The sequence below is a fragment of the Chelonia mydas genome, chromosome 7, assembly GCF_015237465.2.
Source record: "Chelonia mydas isolate rCheMyd1 chromosome 7, rCheMyd1.pri.v2, whole genome shotgun sequence".
Classification (NCBI taxonomy): Eukaryota; Metazoa; Chordata; order Testudines; family Cheloniidae; genus Chelonia; species Chelonia mydas.
In genome coordinates, this window is record NC_057853.1 from 89,732,966 (window position 1) to 89,751,182 (window position 18,217).

The 18,217-nt window shown below is 40.3% G+C and overlaps 1 protein-coding gene across 5 annotated transcripts in view; it reads right to left on the reverse strand.

The window, feature by feature from the left end:
• LOC102938945 (putative lysosomal acid lipase/cholesteryl ester hydrolase) overlaps positions 1–18,217 on the reverse strand; it is a 144,104-nt gene that overhangs the window by 56,496 nt on the left and 69,391 nt on the right. For 2 of the 5 annotated variants that reach the window (XR_005226291.2, XR_005226294.2), the window contains 2 exons: positions 13,801–13,911; positions 13,296–13,405 (listed from right to left, as the gene is read on the reverse strand). Coding sequence is in view for 1 of the 5 variants with exons in the window: in XM_037905547.2 (XP_037761475.1) it covers positions 13,873–13,911 (39 nt within the window). In the remaining 4 variants the exon portion in view is untranslated. Of the gene's footprint in view, positions 1–5,700; positions 9,177–13,295; positions 13,406–13,667; positions 13,912–18,217 lie in introns of those variants that run through there. The other 3 variants (XR_006292534.1, XR_006292533.1, XM_037905547.2) reach the window with 3 other exon arrangements.

The following is an 18,217-nucleotide window of genomic DNA, read 5'->3' on the forward strand; positions in this document are numbered from 1 at the left end:
AATGTAAGTTAATGCCCAGAACATGATACCTGATTATTTTTTTCAATGTTGCAGATTACTATAAATGGAAGGAGGCTTCAAATTGATTTGCCATCATTGAGAAAAAGGAACGGTTAAATGGTATTGATTATCAGCTTTGTTTATTATGCCAAAAGAATTGTTATGAGGCACTGGCTACGATGTCCGCATCCAGCCAGAAAATACTGGAATCCATCCACAAATTGTATGCAGATCTGGGGGATTTTGTACAGACACAGTACTGGGAACCAAATTCTTGCAAGGAAAAGGTTACGACATGTAAAAGGAGCACACACCTGAATACTTGTTGCCCTTCAAAAATGCTTCCGACAGGTCTTCTTTGAAAAGCACACAGATGTGTTTGAAGTCATTTCTCAAAAGGTACATGACTTGCAAGACTAATTCCACACATCCAGTGTACATTACACTCTCAATGACCTATTGTGCATGATGGTGAGCTGCAATATCACAGAACGGTATAAGTAATTCAATGAGGTTGAATCAGCAACAAAACAAACTTTTGGTGCAGTGATACATGAAGATGGTTGAGTCTTTGCTGTTCTTTATTTGATCTGTCAGGACTGCTATTTCGAATTTGCATCTTGCAGCAGTGGAAGACTTGACTTTTTTTTTTTGCTTTAGATTTAACCAACTATTGTGGGATGATTGCCTTGTACCTCGCTGAAATAAGAAGTATAAAAAAGACAGGAACAGACATATGGGAAGAATTTTGAAAAGGAAATTGGGCTGATAAAAGGTCACCTGTTCCCTTCTCTGCACTTAGTTCAGACAAAGCCCTAACACATGAAAACAGAGCAATGAAAGTCACTGGGGGGGTTGATGGGCATAACACAGCACCCCAATGTCCTTTTCCATTTTTTCCTGACAACTCCAGAATGACAAATTTGGAACAAAACATTAAGCATGGCTGGGATGACTTCCCAGCAGTAACCAAGCACCATCAAGATTCATTATGTGCAGTTGAAATGCTAAGAAGGGAGAATTTTAAAACTACAGGATGAGCTTATTCACACTGGCAACCCATTTGTGTATGATGGATCAGACCTCATTAATATCATGACAAAAGAAGTCTTTAGTGATGAGATAGCTAAAGGTATCAGCCGAATGGATACTTTGGGTTATGAGTTTTATGAAGCCTTCAAAAACCAAAGAATTATCCAAGGCTCCAACAATCTATGGGCTCCAATCAAGAACAGACTAAAGCTGAGCTCGAATGCAAAGAAGAAAGTTGGAGTGAAAGTGGCAGGGACTATTACAGAGTTAACCACAAACAAGTCATTGTTTGCTCCTCTCCTGGTCATGTCCAGATCTCAGCATGATGTTGATCTTTGTCAGACTTTAGGAAAGTACAAGTTTTCCATGGGACCACAATCGATGGTAGAGTGTTGACAGAACAATGTATATGCGTCAGCTCAAAAGCAAACCAATGTACATCTTGCATGGTCTTCCTAAGCAGCATGACAACATGACCAGTACCTTATGCCAGAAGAATCCTTTCAGCATAGCAATCATAGATGGTATGGCTGAGGTACAAGCTTGCAACGAACCAGAAACCATTAACGCCTATCAAGGTTTGGCTGAACACTTCATAATGAGGCTACAGAGAAAATACTATGACAAAGTCCACCTCGTGTTTGACACATATGCAAAGAAATCAATTAAAAATATTACCAGAAAGAAAAGACTCCATGGTGTGGCACATTTAGTACAAAATTATTGACTCCACAAACATCTCCAAAGTCACAGTCAAGAAGCTACTGTTCCATACTCTCACACTGGATGAGTTAACTGCATATCTTGCATGAAAAATGCTCCAGCATGCAAAGAATTGCTCAAAGAATTTTGTTGCCGCATAGCATAATGAAGCTGCTGTCTTGCACTGTTCACTGGAGTTTCTTCGTAGTTCCCATGAGGAATCTGACACTAAAATTATCTTGCATGGCATGAATTCCAGAGAGAGAGGTACTACTGTACTCTGGATTTTTGCACAAGACACAGCTGTTCTAGTGCTCTCTGTGAGATGCTACCCAAGAGACTTCCTCAAGATTCTGTTTTTGGGCCTGCTGCTGGGGAAACAGAATCCCTGTATGTCCCTCACAGATGCATTCCTATCTCTTGGACCATTAAAAGCCATCGCATTGCCAGGTTTCCATGCTCTTCCAGAAGTGTCACATCCTTGAAAAGCTTGCTGGAAAGACCAGATTACCATACTGGAAGGCATTTGATTTAGCCTCCAAAAACTCTCTCCTCACTCTGAAGGTGCTCAGAGCAGCACTCAGAATGCCTGAGACTGACACTGCCGAGGTCAGAAACTCATATGCTGAGTTTACCATTTGAAAACCAACATTATGATACTTTCAGAGCTAAGTTGGTGGATGTTTTTCAAGAGGCAGACAAATGGAGAAAAATTGCTACCGACAAGGGGTGCATTTATTCCTGCTATCAAGAGGGCAAATTATCAAGCAATGGAATGGCTCTGGGATAGAATCATAGGACTGGAAAGGACCTCGAGAGGTCATCTTCTCCAGTCCCCTGCACTCAGGGCAGGACAAAGTATTATCTAGACCATTCCTGACAGGTATTTGTCTAACCTGCTCTTAAAAATCTCCAATGATGGAGTTTCCACAGCCTCACTAGGCAATTTATTCCAGTGCTTAACCACCCTGACAGGAAGTTTTTCCTAATGTCCAACCTAAACCTCCCTTGCTGCAATTTAAGCCCATTTCTTCTTGTCCTATCCTCAGTGGTTAAGAAAAACAATTCTTCTCCCTCCTCCTTGTAACATTTACATACTTGAAAACTGTTATCATGTCCCCTCACAGTCTTCTCTTTTCCAGACTAAATAAACCCAATTTTTTTCAATCTTCCCTCATAGGCAATGTTTTCTAGACCTTTAATCATTTTTGTTGCTCTTTTCAAAACTTTCTCCAATTTGTCCACATCGTTCCTGAAATGTGGCGCCCAAACTGGACACAGTACTCCAGCTGAGGCCTAATCAGCGCAGAGTAGAGCAGAAGAATTATTTCTTGTGTCTTGGTTACAACAATCCTGCTAATACATCCCAGAATGATGTTCACTTTTTTTGCAACAGTATTACACTGTTGACGCATATGTAGCTTGTGGTCCACTATGACCCCCAGATCTCTTTCTGTAGTACTCCTTCCTAGGGCAGTCATTTCCCATTTTGTATGTGTGCAACTGATTGTTCCTTCCTAAATGGAGTACTTCACATTTGCCCTTATTGAATTTCATTCTATTTACTTCAGACCATTTCTCCAGTTTGTCCAGATCATTCTGAATTTTAATCCTATCCTCCAAAGCACTTGCAACCCCTCCCAGCTTGGTATCATCCGCAAACTTTATTAAGTGTACTCTCTATGCCATTATCTAAATAATTGATGAAAATATTGACTAGAACCGGACCCAGAACTGATCCCCACGGGACCCCACTTGTTATGTCCTTCCAGCATGACTTTGAACCACTGATAACTACTCTCTGGGAAAGGTTTTCCAACCAGTTTTGCACCCACCTTACAGTAGCTCCATCTAGGTTGCATTTCCCTAGTTTATGAGAAGGTCTTGCGAGATAGTATCAAAAGCTTTAGTAAAGTCAAAATTACCACATCTACCACTTCCTCTCTATCCACAAGGCTTGTTACCCTGTCAAAGAAAGCTATTAGATTGGGTTGACATGATTTGTTCTTGACAAATCCATGCTGTAACTTATCACCCTCTAGAAGTTTGCAAATTGATCTTTTAATTATTTGCTCCATTATCTTTCAGGGTACAGAATTAAGTTGACTGGTCTGTAATTCCCTGGGTTGTCCTTGTTTCCCTTTTTATAGATGGGCACTATATTTGCCCTTTTCGAGTCTTCTCGAATCTCTCCTGTCTTCCATGACTTTTCAAAGATAATCGCTAATGGCTCAGATATCTCCTGAGTCGGCTCCTTGAGTATTCTAGGATGCATTTCATCAGACCCTGGTGACTTAAAGACATCTAATTTGTCTAAGTAATTTTTAACTTGTTCTTTTCCTATTTTAGCCTCTGATCCAACCTTATTTTCACTGGCATTCACTATGTTAGATGTCCAATAACTTTCCTTGGTGAAAACTGAAACAAAGAAGTCATTAAGCACCTCTGCCATTTCCGCATTTTCTGTTTTTATTTTTTTTCCCCTCATTGAGTAACTGTCCTACCCTGTCCTTGGTCTTCCTCTTGCTTCTAATGTATTTGTAAAATGTTTTCTTGTTACCCTTTATGTCTCTAGCTAGTCTGATCTCGTTTTGTGCCTTGGCCTTTCTAATTTTGTCCCTACATACTTGTGTTATTTATTTATATTCATCCTTTGTAATTTGACCTTGTTTCCACTTTTTGTAGAACTCCTTTTTTATTTTTAGATCATTGAAGATCTCCTGGTTAAGCCAGGATGGTCTCTTGCCATACTTCCTATGGAGGGGATAGTTTGCTCTTGTGCCCTTAATAATGTCTCTTTGAAAAACTGCCAACTGTCTTCAATTGTTTTTCCCCTTAGACTTGCTTCCCAGGGGATCTTACCTACCAATTCCCTGACTCTGCTAAAGTCTGCCTTCTTGAAATCCATTGTCTTTATTTTGCTGTTCTCCCTCCTACCATTCTTTAGAATCATGAACTCCATCATTTCATGATCACTTTCACCCAAGCTGCCTTCCACGTTCAAATTTTAAACCAGTTCCTCCCTCTCCCATAGTAGCATTCTCCACTTGCTGAAATAAAAAATTGTCTCCAATACATTCCAATAACTTTTTAGATAATCTGTGCCCTGCTGTGTTATTTTCCTAACAGATGTCTGAGTAGTTGAAGTTCCACATCACCACCAAGTCATATGCTTTGGATGATTTTGTTAGTTGTTTAAAAAAAGCCTTATTCACCTCTTCTTCCTGGTTAGGTGGTCTGTAGTAGACCCCTATTATGACATCACCCTTGTTTTTTACCCCTTTTATCCTTACCCAGAGACTTTCAACAAGTCTGTATCCTATTTCCATCTCAACCTCATTCCAAGTGTATAAATTTTTAATATATAAGGCAACACCTCCTCCCTTTTTTGCCTGCCTGTCCTTCCAGAGTTGTGTTTATTTACTAGCATTTCGAGTACTTCCTGCTTATTCCCCATACTTCTCGCATTACTAAACAGACATCTAAGATACTGATATGATATCCACCCCCCAGTTCTGTCTTGCGTCTCCTTTATCCCTGCTATAACAGCCCATGCTCCCCCCAAATTCTGACCCTTCTCCCAGGTCTCCATGTTTTTGGCTTACCTGTGGGCTTTGGTCACCTGCTCCCTTTGAACCTAGTTTAAAGCCCTCCTCACTAGGTTAGCCAGTCTGAATCCAAATATGCTCTTCCCTTTCCTCGATAGGTGGACCCCATCTCTGTTTAGCAGTCCTCCTTCCTGGAACAGCATCTCGTCATCAAGGAAGCTGAAGCCCTCCTGGTGACACCATCTTCACAGCCAGTCATTCACCTCCAGCATGCATCTGTCTCTGCCTGGGCTCCTACCCTTGACCGGAAATGGCCCACTTTGATTATCACTACAAAAGGTTCCCCCCACCCCCCCGCTCTCCTGCTGGTATTAGCCCATTGTTTCATGTTCTGTGTGTATATAAATCTCCTCACTGTATTTTTCACTGAATGCATCCGATGAAGTGAGCTGTAGCTCACGAAAGCTTTTGCTCAAATAAATTGGTTAGTCTCTAAGGTGCCACAAGTACTCCTTTTTTTTTTAAGAAAGAAGAGAGATTCAGCTAGAAACAAGAGAGCATGATGGAAACAAATAGTTATGATACAAAACAAAATCTTGAAATGCAAAGAGCCTGCACTTCTTAAGTTACTTTCCTATCTAATACAGTAATCCAAACTTTCATGAAAAACACCCCACTCCACAAGATCATGTCTCCTCAGTGAATGGATGAGCTCAAAGCATTTCCCTTTCCCTACCAGCACCATTGACTTCTGACTTCCCTGGACTGTTCTTCAGACAGTTGGATTTTATCCAGGCATTTATTGCCTGCAGGCAGGCTCCTCTCTGGGATGGCATTGATAATGTTGGCTGAGAAAGAAAGTGCAGACAAGGGTGTACAGCAGTCTGGAGGCTTGCAGTTCTGTCCTTTTAAAGCCCCTTTCACTAGAACCAAAATGGCAACTCTGATTTCTCTATAAGACGTTTTCATCATTAAACAAACAATGATTGCCATTCATTGACATTAGACTGAATTCACATAATAGTACATTATTCATGTGAAACAAGAAGCCATGTCTTTTAAATACCAAAGTTCACATTTATTGATCCTTTTCTCTGAAAAATTAGTCTATGGCTGCCAAGGAAAAACTATGCAATGGCTGGAAGGAGGATAAAGTGACCCAAGATGTTGGTTTCTTATTTATTGTAATGATTTTAAATCTGTCTTAGGACTGGTCTACACTAGAAAATTAGATCAGTTTAACTACCTTGGGCAGGGGTGTGAAAAATGGCCATGACCGACGTCATTAAGTTCCTATGTAGACAGTGCCAGGTCAATGGAAGAATACTACCATTGATTTAGCGACTGCCTCTTGTGGAGGTGAATCACCCGTGCTGACGGGACCACCCCTCCCATCAGCATAGAGAGTGTCTACACTGAAGTACTGCAGCAGTACAGCTGTGCCGCTGTAGCATTTTAAGCATAGACCTACCTTAGGTTACAAGAGGAATACATTTAATTAGATAAAATTAATAGTGGACACAGGTACCTAATTTCTGCTAAATGTGAAAATACTTTAAAAACAGAAAACAAATATGGTTCATTGTTTGCACTCTGGTTGTAATTTCCCTTCTTTTTAAGGCCAAGCCATAATGCTATTATTATTATTTATTATTATTATAATAATGCTATTATTATTCTTTTTAAGGCCAAGCTATTATTTCTGACCATTCAGCACCCACTGAAGGATTTCATTGCTAAATACTACCATATCCTCCCAGTTATCCAGTAATTTACCCCAAACCAAGCCCTCTATGATTCCATCCTCCCTCCCTCTCAGCCAGCCACATTCTACCCATATCCCCCTTCTCCTTGCTGCGAACACACAACCCATTCTGATCAACTCCTCACTGTCTTCACAGGCTTCTTGTACCCTACGGTTCAACTTCCTTCCCCACAATTCTCCAGTAGTAACTACTGTGTCCCTCCTTTCTTCCCATATTACTCTTCAGGATCCCACAACCTCCACCGAGCCAGTAGCATCTTGTAATCCCCTCTCCCTCTCTACTCCCAAAAAACATTTGATCTGTTTTTTGAGTCAGTCAGTGCTACTAAGTCTTCATCCATGGGAAACCAGAAGCCTCTTACTGGTGGGTAGTACTCATTAATGCCGTAATGCTCTTTCCTCCTTTGTTCCCACATCTACTGAAAATCTTGTCTGGAAGTAGTGGGCAAGGAATTTTGGTGTCACTTCTGACCACACACTTTTTTGGGAAGCTATATTATACATCACAGGCATTAATTCATTCTTGGAGTGCTTTCCCAAAATACACACTGTCTTCCCGTTACTGGTTCCCAACATGCCACAACCCTCACGCTTCACCTCTCAACATCCAACTCCACACATAAGGTTAGTGTGTTTTTTTGCTGAACATTGTTCTATATGTGCATTACATCATTAAGATCTGACTCTGATGAGAGACAAGATTTCAACAAAAAAAGAAAAGGAGTACTTGTGGCACCTTAGAGACTAACCAATTTATTTGAGCATAAGCTTTCGTGAGCTACAGCTCACTTCATCGGATGCATACTGTGGAAAGTGTAGAAGATCTTTTTATATACACACAAAGCATGAAAAAATACCTCCTCCATTTTTTCATGCTTTGTGTGTATATAAAAAGATCTTCTACACTTTCCACAGTATGCATCCGATGAAGTGAGCTGTAGCTCACGAAAGCTTATGCTCAAATAAATTGGTTAGTCTCTAAGGTGCCACAAGTACTCCTTTTCTTTTTGCGAATACAGACTAACACGGCTGTTACTCTGAAACAAAAAAAGAAGAAACTCTGACAAATTTTAGTGCTTCCTTTATGAGGAATGTTAACATGGAGAACTGAAACTAGTTTTTATTCTCATTCCAACAACATTGCATTTTCTATGGCCTGTTGTAACTAGAGTTATTTGCCTCTGCTAAATTACTAGAGACGTAATTACAATGGATTAATACAGATGAATGAGTTTCATATATGATCAGAAGACTACATCAGGAATATGCTCAAGCTCTAAAATGCAGAACTGGATCTGTTTGACCAAATTTGGGGGTGTTTGGAAACAGTGTTTTGCTCTGGCCCATTAGAAAGATCAGAGACACCTGCAAAATTTGATTCTAGGCTTAGATTTTGAACAGTCCCAAAGCATTAGAGTCCAGCTTGAGAAATAACATTATTTTTCACACTTGTGTGATCACCTTGACCTTTAAATCCAAATCAGGGTAGCTGTAGGCACAAAAGACTCATGGACAGCACCCATAAAGTAGGGCTCACCTTGCATTCCCCTCTGATTCGCCCTTTACAAACCAAGAAATCAGGGGGTCAGAAAACCTAACACAAATTGTTAATAACCCAACTAAGGAAATCTTTTCATAAATAAAGTTTGAAAATAAATATTTATAGCATTACACAGAAGGTAATTTTCCTGTGTTCTTTCCACAGTCTTAGACACAACCAAAATGGAAATTCCCAAATAGGGCAATGCAAAGCAAGAACATTATAATAGAAAGTGCAGTGACTTACAGCTCATTTTCAAAGTCCAAAAGGAAAAAAAAACATTTCCAGAGGAAACGTGGGAAGATCAGTATAAATCAGTGATCTACGGACCCCTGTGGAGTCTGCAGACTATGTCTAAGGGGTTCATGAAAGGTTGTCGTTACCACAGAACAGTGGTTTTCAATCTGTGGTCCGTGGACCCCTGGGGGCCCACAGAATATGTCTATGATTTCCAAAGGGGTCTGCATCTCCACTCAAAATATTTTAGGGGTCTGCAAATGCAAAAAGGTTGAAAACCATTGATATAAATAAACTTTGACCCTGTTGGCTTCCTGCCCTGACACCAGAATCCTTCAAGGCTAGCCTCCTCCTGTAAGAAGAGAAAAGGAAAGTGGAAATTTAAGTTGCACAAACAGAAGAAAAGGTTTAATTATATTTGCTGATGGAAGGCAACCATAATTCTGGCATTTCATAACTTTTCAGTGCTTGACTTTGCAACTTTAACATTCTTTTATCCTAGGTTTCTGGATGTAATGTCCTATATTTAAAAAAACAAAACAAAAAACAGAAGAAACAAAAATTTCATCACGTGGAACCATATTTACCTCTCACATGCATCATCTGTATGGATCTTTAAATCCACAGCACACTTCTCTGCTACTTGAGCTAATGGAGTAACTGGCCACAGTCACAGACTGTTATTTTCTGTGTGGATCTGTAGCTAGAGGGGGATGGAGACACACACTTTACCATTTCATCTAGCTACTCGCTAGACCAAAAAGGACTGCTGAGACTCATGGATAAGAGGTTCCATTCCAGGTTCTGCAGGACAGAGCTCTCTATAGACTCTTCTGCCCCTATCCTTCCCAGCCTGTCCCCGCCTCCTTCTGCTCCTATGCCCCTTCTCAGCTCCTACCTGTCCCCTCCTCTCCCATAATCCTCCCACCCTGCCCATCCTCCACCACCACTTAACTCCTGCCCCATCCCTTCCCCTTTCTTATCATCCTCACAGCTCCTGTCCTTGCCACTGCCCCATCCCTCTTCTGCTCGGTCTCCCCCTTCTGCTCCTGCCCATGTTCCTCCTCCTCTCTTCTTCTATCTTCCCCCTCTACAAATCCTGCCCTTACCTGCCTCCCACTCCTATTCTGCCCCCATCACCAGTTTTTGTCTTTCTCCCTCACCTTTATTCCTATCCCCACCCAGTCTTTTTGCCCCATCCCACACTCCCAACTACTGCTCCTAAGCCCCCTCCCCCAGGTTCCTATCCTCCCTACACCACAAGCTCCTGTCTCTGTCCCCACATCTTTGCATCTCTTCCCTTTCCCACAGCATTTCTCACCCCTCTGCATTGGAGTCAGGTTGCTTCCTCTTTCTCCTCCATGCTGCCTGGAGCAAACGAGGGTGGGGTGGGGCTGGAGGGGTGGTGACTGAGAGCACAGAAGATATAGTCTCTCTGCTCTCCATTCTAGTGCCAAGCACCACCGAAAACCCTGGCATCCAGGAGGAGCAATTACAGGTAAATTCTTGGCCAGCCCCGGGATGGAGCATGCTCTCTTGTTCTGTAGTGATGCCACAAACACAGTCCAGTTGACACACAGATGCGATGAAGGGTCACTATAGCATGTTCAGCTCAGATGAAATCTCCAGGGAATTTAACTGCCAACCTCTAACACATCTCTACTGAGCATGTGTGAACGGAGATTTTTCATCTTATAATTTAGCCACATTTGTGCAAATTTCTACGGAGACAACAAAAGGCATCTCCCTGACACCAGGGACACCTGAACACCTCTGCCAAATTTCAAGTCCCTGCTCCAAATCTTGTAGGTGCTAGAGTTCTCAACAGAACAGTCGTTAGAATTTTCTTCTCACGGGGAAAACAACTGATTTTTCCCTGACCTTATTCTTGGAAGTGGCTGAACTGTTTTAGCTGAAACGTTCAAAAAAAGTCAGCTTGAGGTAGACACCCAGCATGGAAAATTTCAGTCCAAACAGTTGAAGTTTTACAAAGTTATAAGCAACTGAAAATGGGGTCTTTTAATGGAGAATGTCAGGTAACCTTAATTACAGACAAAGCAGAAGGAACCACTGACAAGTTATATAGCCCACTTTATGCTGAGCAAAGGAGATACTTCAGCCATGAATTTGCTGATGTCCCTCTCTTCCGAGATTCTGACTGCACTACTCTTTTCTTGACACTCCAAGAGAGAGAGGGCAGACTATCTGAACTGGTATCATTTGGAAAGGTTTTAGCTACTGAAATAAACATATTGATGACATTATTACGAAGAATCCTGTTGAGCACCTTCTGGCATTTGAGAAGCTGAAGATCAGATAAGAAACATTTGTTCTGCTGGTTTCAGGTTTATAATAAGGGAAATGCATGGAAAATAAAACAAGTTCTAGCCTGCAGAACCACAAAGCCACAGGCCCCAAGCACATTCCAAATATTTATCAGAGACCTTGGACTTAATGCCAAGATAAAAACACAAAATCCCCACTGTACAATGTACATTTAATCGCTTTCTTTTCCCAGCACTTTCCAAATTATTGCCAATTATTTCCAAGCATAACAGATTCATCCAATGTTACTTTAAATGTTGGAAGGGGGCCAAGCTGGGCAATTCCAGTTTACAAACACTGTCATTTGAAATAACTAAAATAACCATGTGTAATATGAGAAGATCAAATCCTCAACTCTTACTCTGACAAACCTCCCTCTGAACTCAATAGGTGACTTGCCTGAGTGAGGCCTGAATAAGAACTTTAGGAGTTAGCCCAGTTTTAGTACCTATAAATTCAGTTTTATATTTCTACCAATAAGTGCACTACCAGGCCTCTAGCCATACAAACAAGATGGGGGAGGCTAGATCCCTTTCATAGGGATGTTACATTTAATTATATTATGGTACCTGTAAGATATGGCTCAACTGCAGTTACTTCTTCAACCAGTATTCTTTTTTAGGGCTTGATCCTGCAAATGCTTATGCATATGAATAGCTTTACTAATGTGAGTAGCTTCTTTGACTTCTCAGGTATGTAGCACCATTGAACTCAAAGGAACTACTTAGATATGTGAAGTTATTCATGTGCATACATGCCTGTAGTACCAGGACCTATTAAAAATATGTTTCATAAATTCCAAGGCCTATAGGAACCATTATGATCATCTAGTCTGACCTCCTGTATAACACAGGCCACAGAACTGTTCCCCCCATCCCCCGCCAAAAAAAATTCCTTTTGAACTAAAGCATATCTTGCAAAAAAACATCCAGTCTTGATTTAAAAATTGCCAGGGATGGAGACTCCACCACGACCTTTGCTAAATTGTTCCAGGAGTTAATTAGCCTAAATGTTAGAAATTTACACCTTATATATCTAGCTTCAACTTCTTGTCAAGATCTTGTCTGCTAGACTAAAGAGTTCTTTATCAAATATTTGTTCCCCATGTAAGTACTTATAGATTGTGATGAAGTCACTCACTTCTCTTTGTTAAGCTAAATAAATCGAGCTCCTGGAGTCTATCACTATAAGGCATGTTTTCCAACCTTTTACTCAATGTGGTCCTTCTCTGAAATGTCACCAATTTATCAATGTCCTTCCTGAATTGTGGACACCAGAACTGGACACAGTATTCCAGCAATAGTCACACCAGCACCGAATACAGAGGTAAAACAACCACTCTACTTCTGCTCAAAAGTCTCCTGTTTACTCATCCTAGGATTGAATTAATCCTTTTGGCTACAGCATTGCACTGGGAGCTCATGTACAGCTGATTATCCACCACAACTCCAAAATCTTTTTCAGAGTCACTGCTTCCCAGGATAGCGCCCTTCATCTTGAAAGGATGGCCTATATTCCTTGTTCCTAGATGTATACATTTACATTTAGCCATATTAAAATGCATGTTGTTTGCTTGCACCCAGCTTACCAGTCAATCCATATCACTCTGTATCAGTGACCTATTCTCTTCATCATTTACTACTCTCCCAGTTTTGGGGTTGTCTGCAAACTGTATTGGTGATGATTTTATGTTCTCTTCGTGGTCATAGATAAAAATGTTAAGTAACAAAGACCAAGAACTGATCCTTGTGGAGCACCATTAGAAAAACATCTGCTCAGTGATGACTGCCCATTTACAATTAAATTTTGAGAACTTAGCCAGTTTTTAATCCATTTTATGTGTGCCTTGTTAATTTTGTATCATTTGAATATTTCTGGTCTTTGATCTGAAACTGTACACTGGATGCTTTTCAGTTTCAGGTTTCAGAGTAGCAGCCGTGTTAGTCTTTTTTCAGTTTCAAAGTCCCAAATCACTATCCAGAGTGATGACCCCTATAAAATTACCATAATTTGGAGGTTTCTCTGGATAGGCTAAAATACATCCTATTCTGAATTAGTTACAAGATTATTTTTACCCACTGCTCTAAATCACCACTGAGCACACCTTTTTCATTACCTATTTTTGATATCACCAGATTCCACTTACTTTAAAAAGTGTGCATGGAACTTTTAAATTATTGCAACATCTCAGTGTACCTCTTGATAAACTGCAATATCCATTTAAGTTTCATTTTGTAGGTCTTCTGAAAGCTACCACTTGTAATCAAAAGACAAGACAAGAAGAGGCCAGTTATGATTTTCCTTTTAAAAAATCTTTTATCCAGACTCATATTATTTAGTTATTCTATTTTATTCTATTCTAAATCATCAATCTTTCTTCATAATAATCTGAACCCCATTGCCATCAGAACCACCCTACCCAGATTTGATTCCGCCATCTCCATTCCACAAAAGGGCGTCTTATAATAACTAAGCTATTAAAATACTAAATAAAAATAATTACAGGAGAAACTTATTCTTAAATGTTCTCAAAGTAGTTAACATATTTAATGTGCATGACTAAAATTCACCATTTACATTCTCCATCAATTCTGCAGAATCTTCCAACTATCATGAGTTAGAGCAACATGCTATACAAAATGGTAACTCACCCATTCATAAGGGGAAAAAACCCACTCATTTTCAGCATGCTTGAAATCCTTTTGACTATCAGCCTGAGGCCTTCAACAAGCTAAGAATATGACTCCCACTAATCCTGATAGCTGAAATATAAAGATGAAAGGCATTGGTTAGTGCACTGTCTCCAGTCATTAGTTTGCTTGTAATGCATGACAAAATTATATTTTTGATGTTACTTCTAATATTTGATGCTCTTTGAATATTTTTTCTAACAGAAGGACAATAATTTAACCGAGTAAGAGCTTAGAAGATGGTGGTGGTAACACTAGAATTACAGAATGGGAAATGTAGAGCTAGTGAAGAGAGGCAAAGGGCAACTAGGATGGAAAAATAAAGCAGATGCGAGTCAGAATTCTTAGGACTGGAAAGGGCTGCAAGAACGTGAATGTTTCAAACATACCACTTCAATTTCCCAAAATCTTAAATAATGTTTAAGGTCCATAAAAAGGAAGGTGTGAGAGGAAAATAGGCACAGACATTTTTAACCAGGGTTTGTGCTATCCATTTAGACAGCTTCAGCACTTCTCAGGGTCCAATTTAATACTGTGTAAGTAGGTGGAATTTCCTTCACCACAAGAAAAATCCCAGCTTCTCCATCCCACTAGTCTGGTATTCCCCTCATTGCTGTACTTTAAGGTTGCAAAAGCACCTTTTTTTTTGGTCCAAGTTGCTCTTTTTCAAATTTCGTTGCCTCAGAGAGCAGCAATTAGAGAGCATTGCTAAATTCTTCATCAGCACTTCCTCCTAAATTAATTATACTGATCTTGCCATGTTAGAACTCCTTTCCCTGGGAGTGTTCATTAATACCTACTCAGTTTTCCTTCATTAAGGGACCTATCCTGTACACAGGCTAAGAGAAGCTGGGCAGCTGCCATGCCCTGGGGTGTGAATGCCAAATACACACTTCCTGGCAAGAAGTGGGGGGGCTGCTTTCTGGATGTTGACAAGCCAAAACAAGGGTAATAAATTTAAATAATTCTAAAAAAAAAGGAAGTGGTGCTGGAAAAAATAACAATACATTCTAACTAGCACTTGTTTGCTAAGGCTGGCACTAAAGTCTTACAAAGGAACTCAGTCTGGAAAGCTTTCATGTTTACTTAATCACAGGTACTGTAAGGAAACTAGAGGGATTTTGAAGAAAAATGGATTTTTCCTGCTTTGCCACAAGAGGAGCGTTGGTTGAAGCAAATTACTGGTGGAAGCAGAGAATTAGCATGTTTAATAATAAAGAAAAGGCCCATATTATACAGACCAAACTAGTTCAACTATAATACCATAGCTATGGACAATGACACACCAGTTTATCCTGCACAATGACACCCCAGTTAATCCTGCACAGTAAGGACAAGTCTGACAAATTAAAGCTGCATGGCAGCTGCCTGACCTTACAGACCCAATTTTAAAGAGGACAATGCATGCAATTTGCAGTGACAATTCTTTCCAGTGATCTCACTTTCATTTCAAGTATGCTATGTTCAGAGTACCCCGGGCTAAACTGATGTCATAAGAGGCTACTTCATTTGATGGCAAAAGTCTCTGCTACATTATTTAATTTTGACTGCATCATTAACATCTGGCCATGCATCCTAAACTAATCTAAACTGAGTTCCTGTATAAAAACAAACAAACACACACAATTATTGGATTGTCAAGAAATAGAAGCCAATGATTTTGTAATTGTTTAAAAAAATGGGCAGTGATGATCAAAAACAGAAGGAAGATTTAAAATTCAGTGTAAGTAAAATGGCAGATTTTCTCTCACACACAAAATGTTGCCAAACTGCAGAAAAGTGCACTGGCACATCCTACATTAGGAAGTCCTTCCTGCCATTGACTTCAAGGCTCTTTGGATCAAGACCTTAGAGCACAGATTATTTTGTAAAGGTAGAAGCTGCCTGCCACCAACTGCCAACAGGACAAATAGTTATTACTGAAAACCCTGTCATTGTTGCAACCTATTACTGTCCCTCACAGCTAGGCAATGTATAAAGGCTCTGTTTGAGCTCCCTACAGTAAAGGTTCCATTTTGTTCTATTTTTATGTTTTTGTTGCACTTGACTTTGACAGTGGAAATTTGTTATTTCAGTATTCATTTCTATTCACCTTCTCCCATGAGCTTCTTCCCGAGACAGCATATTGCACATTAGCTTTGGAAATAAACAAATGTCAGAGTTACCATAAGCCAACAGCAGCTGCAAAAATTCACTGAAGAGCTTGAACACTATCATTTTATTACATATTTTGAACCTTCTTATCAAAGTGCTCAGATGATAAATCACATAATAAACACAAAAGCACACAGGGATCCACCCTAACAGCACTTGAACTTTGGATAGCTAGACTGCTTATTTAGAGTGATCACTTTAGATAAGCTATTACCAGCAGGAGAGTAGGGTGGGGGGAGAGAAAACCTTTTGTAGTGATAAACACCCATTTTTTCATGGTCTGTGTGTATAAAAACATCTTCTGTATTTTCCACAGTATGCATCCGATGAAGTGAGCTGTAGCTCACGAAAGCTTATGCTCAAATAAATTGGTTAGTCTCTAAGGTGCCACAAGTCCTCCTGTTTTTTTTGCGAATACAGACTAACACAGCTGTTACTCTGAAACCTGCTTATTTATTAATTAGTAGTAGTAGTAGTACTATTATCATAGTGCCTAGGAGCCCAGTCATGGATTAGGACCCACTGTGGTAGGTGCTGTACAAACACAGAACAAAAAGATGGACCCTGTCTCAAGGAGCTTTCATGCTAAGTGTAAGACAAGAAACAACAGACAGACAGATAGATGAGGGAGCACAAGGAAAACAATGAGACAATACTGGTCAGCATGATAAGCAGTGGTCTCAGCACACCTACAGCCTAACCATTGTCAAGTTTTTTGTAGGTGTCATAGCAAAGGAGAGTTTTGAGATGGGATCTGAGAGCTTGAACAAGAGTTTTAGCTGTGTGGAGAGATAAGAAAGGCTGTTCCTAATACTTTGTAGTGAAGGCGGCAGATAAGAAGGATCCGGCTATAAAAGACTGCTAGTACTATTTCGCATCAAAAAGACTTCAGTAAACAAGTACATGTTGGTATCTGAATAAGCACACTGTCATTAAAGAAAAAAAGCCTTTTTAAAAAAAATTACCACACCACTATAATATAAGCACCTTAAATATCACACAGCAATAGCTAATGGTAAACACTGACCGTGTAAAAAACTACCTGTTCATGGAGCTCCAATGCTGGACTGTTGTCTAAACTGTTGTGTACCTGCATTTTATGCACCTTCCATCATGAACTCACCTACCTCTGTGATGAAAATGTTCCTGTTTTCTGAAAGGCACAGATTTGGGAAGCTGGATGGAACAGTGGTTTCGTGAACTATCTTTCACCTTTTGTGGGCCACATTCAAATCCTACTTTTGTTCATTAGCCACAGTTGAGACTTTCCACACAAAAGGGCAGGGCCGTTAACGATGAGCCATGTAAAAGGTGTGTTACTCTAACTCTCCGGGGAACCTTGCACAAAGTTAGTTCCTGTGTGCTGTGCGGCAAGTGAGTCCTAAATTCCATGGCAAGACCTGCTGATCTTTGAGGGTATGTCTACACTGCAATCAGAGTTGTGACTGCAGCATGGATACACATACCCGAGCTAGCTTTGATCTAGCTAATTTGAATAACAGCACCAGTGACACTTTGGCCGCATGGGCTGCAGCAGGAGCTAGTTCCACATGCCCAGGGGATGTTCTCAAGAAGCTAGCTTGAGGTATCATGGCTTCACTGCTATTGTTATTCGAGCTTGTTCAATCAAAGAGTTTGCTTACACATGCTGCAGCGACACCTCCAATTGCTGCATAGATATACCCTGAGAGACTCTGCTGTGGAAGACGGCAAATCCAGTAGCAGCTTCAGGTAAATAAATAATGGCTTTTTTTTATTGAAGTAAGTGTGAAAATGAATAATACCAAACAGTGCACTATTTGTGTTATTTCGATATTACATTGAATTTATTTTCTGCTACCCTTACATTTTCAATTTAAAATACTGTGATACTTTCTTGGAGTGCCAGAGCCGTAAGTCGCTGTGTTACCCCCCTGCCTCAGCAAGACAGAGACTTGCTGGTGCAAATGTTCTTTGTCCGCTTTCTCTCTCTCTAATGGGGCCAGCTCTAACTTCATGTGTGATTCACTAGGGCCTGCCCCAGCCTGGTTTTCTGGCTTTCTATTTACCTTGCTCATCGTTCTACTTGCTTTGTAACCATTTATTGGTTTCCACTCCCATCACTTGTGAATCTCTCAAAATCTAGTTTATGAGTGCTTGAAGTGTGAACCTCAGCCAGCCAGCAAACTGTGTGTAAATCCTGCCTGACTTCCCAACTGTGATGCTTCCTCAGGGCACTCAGGAT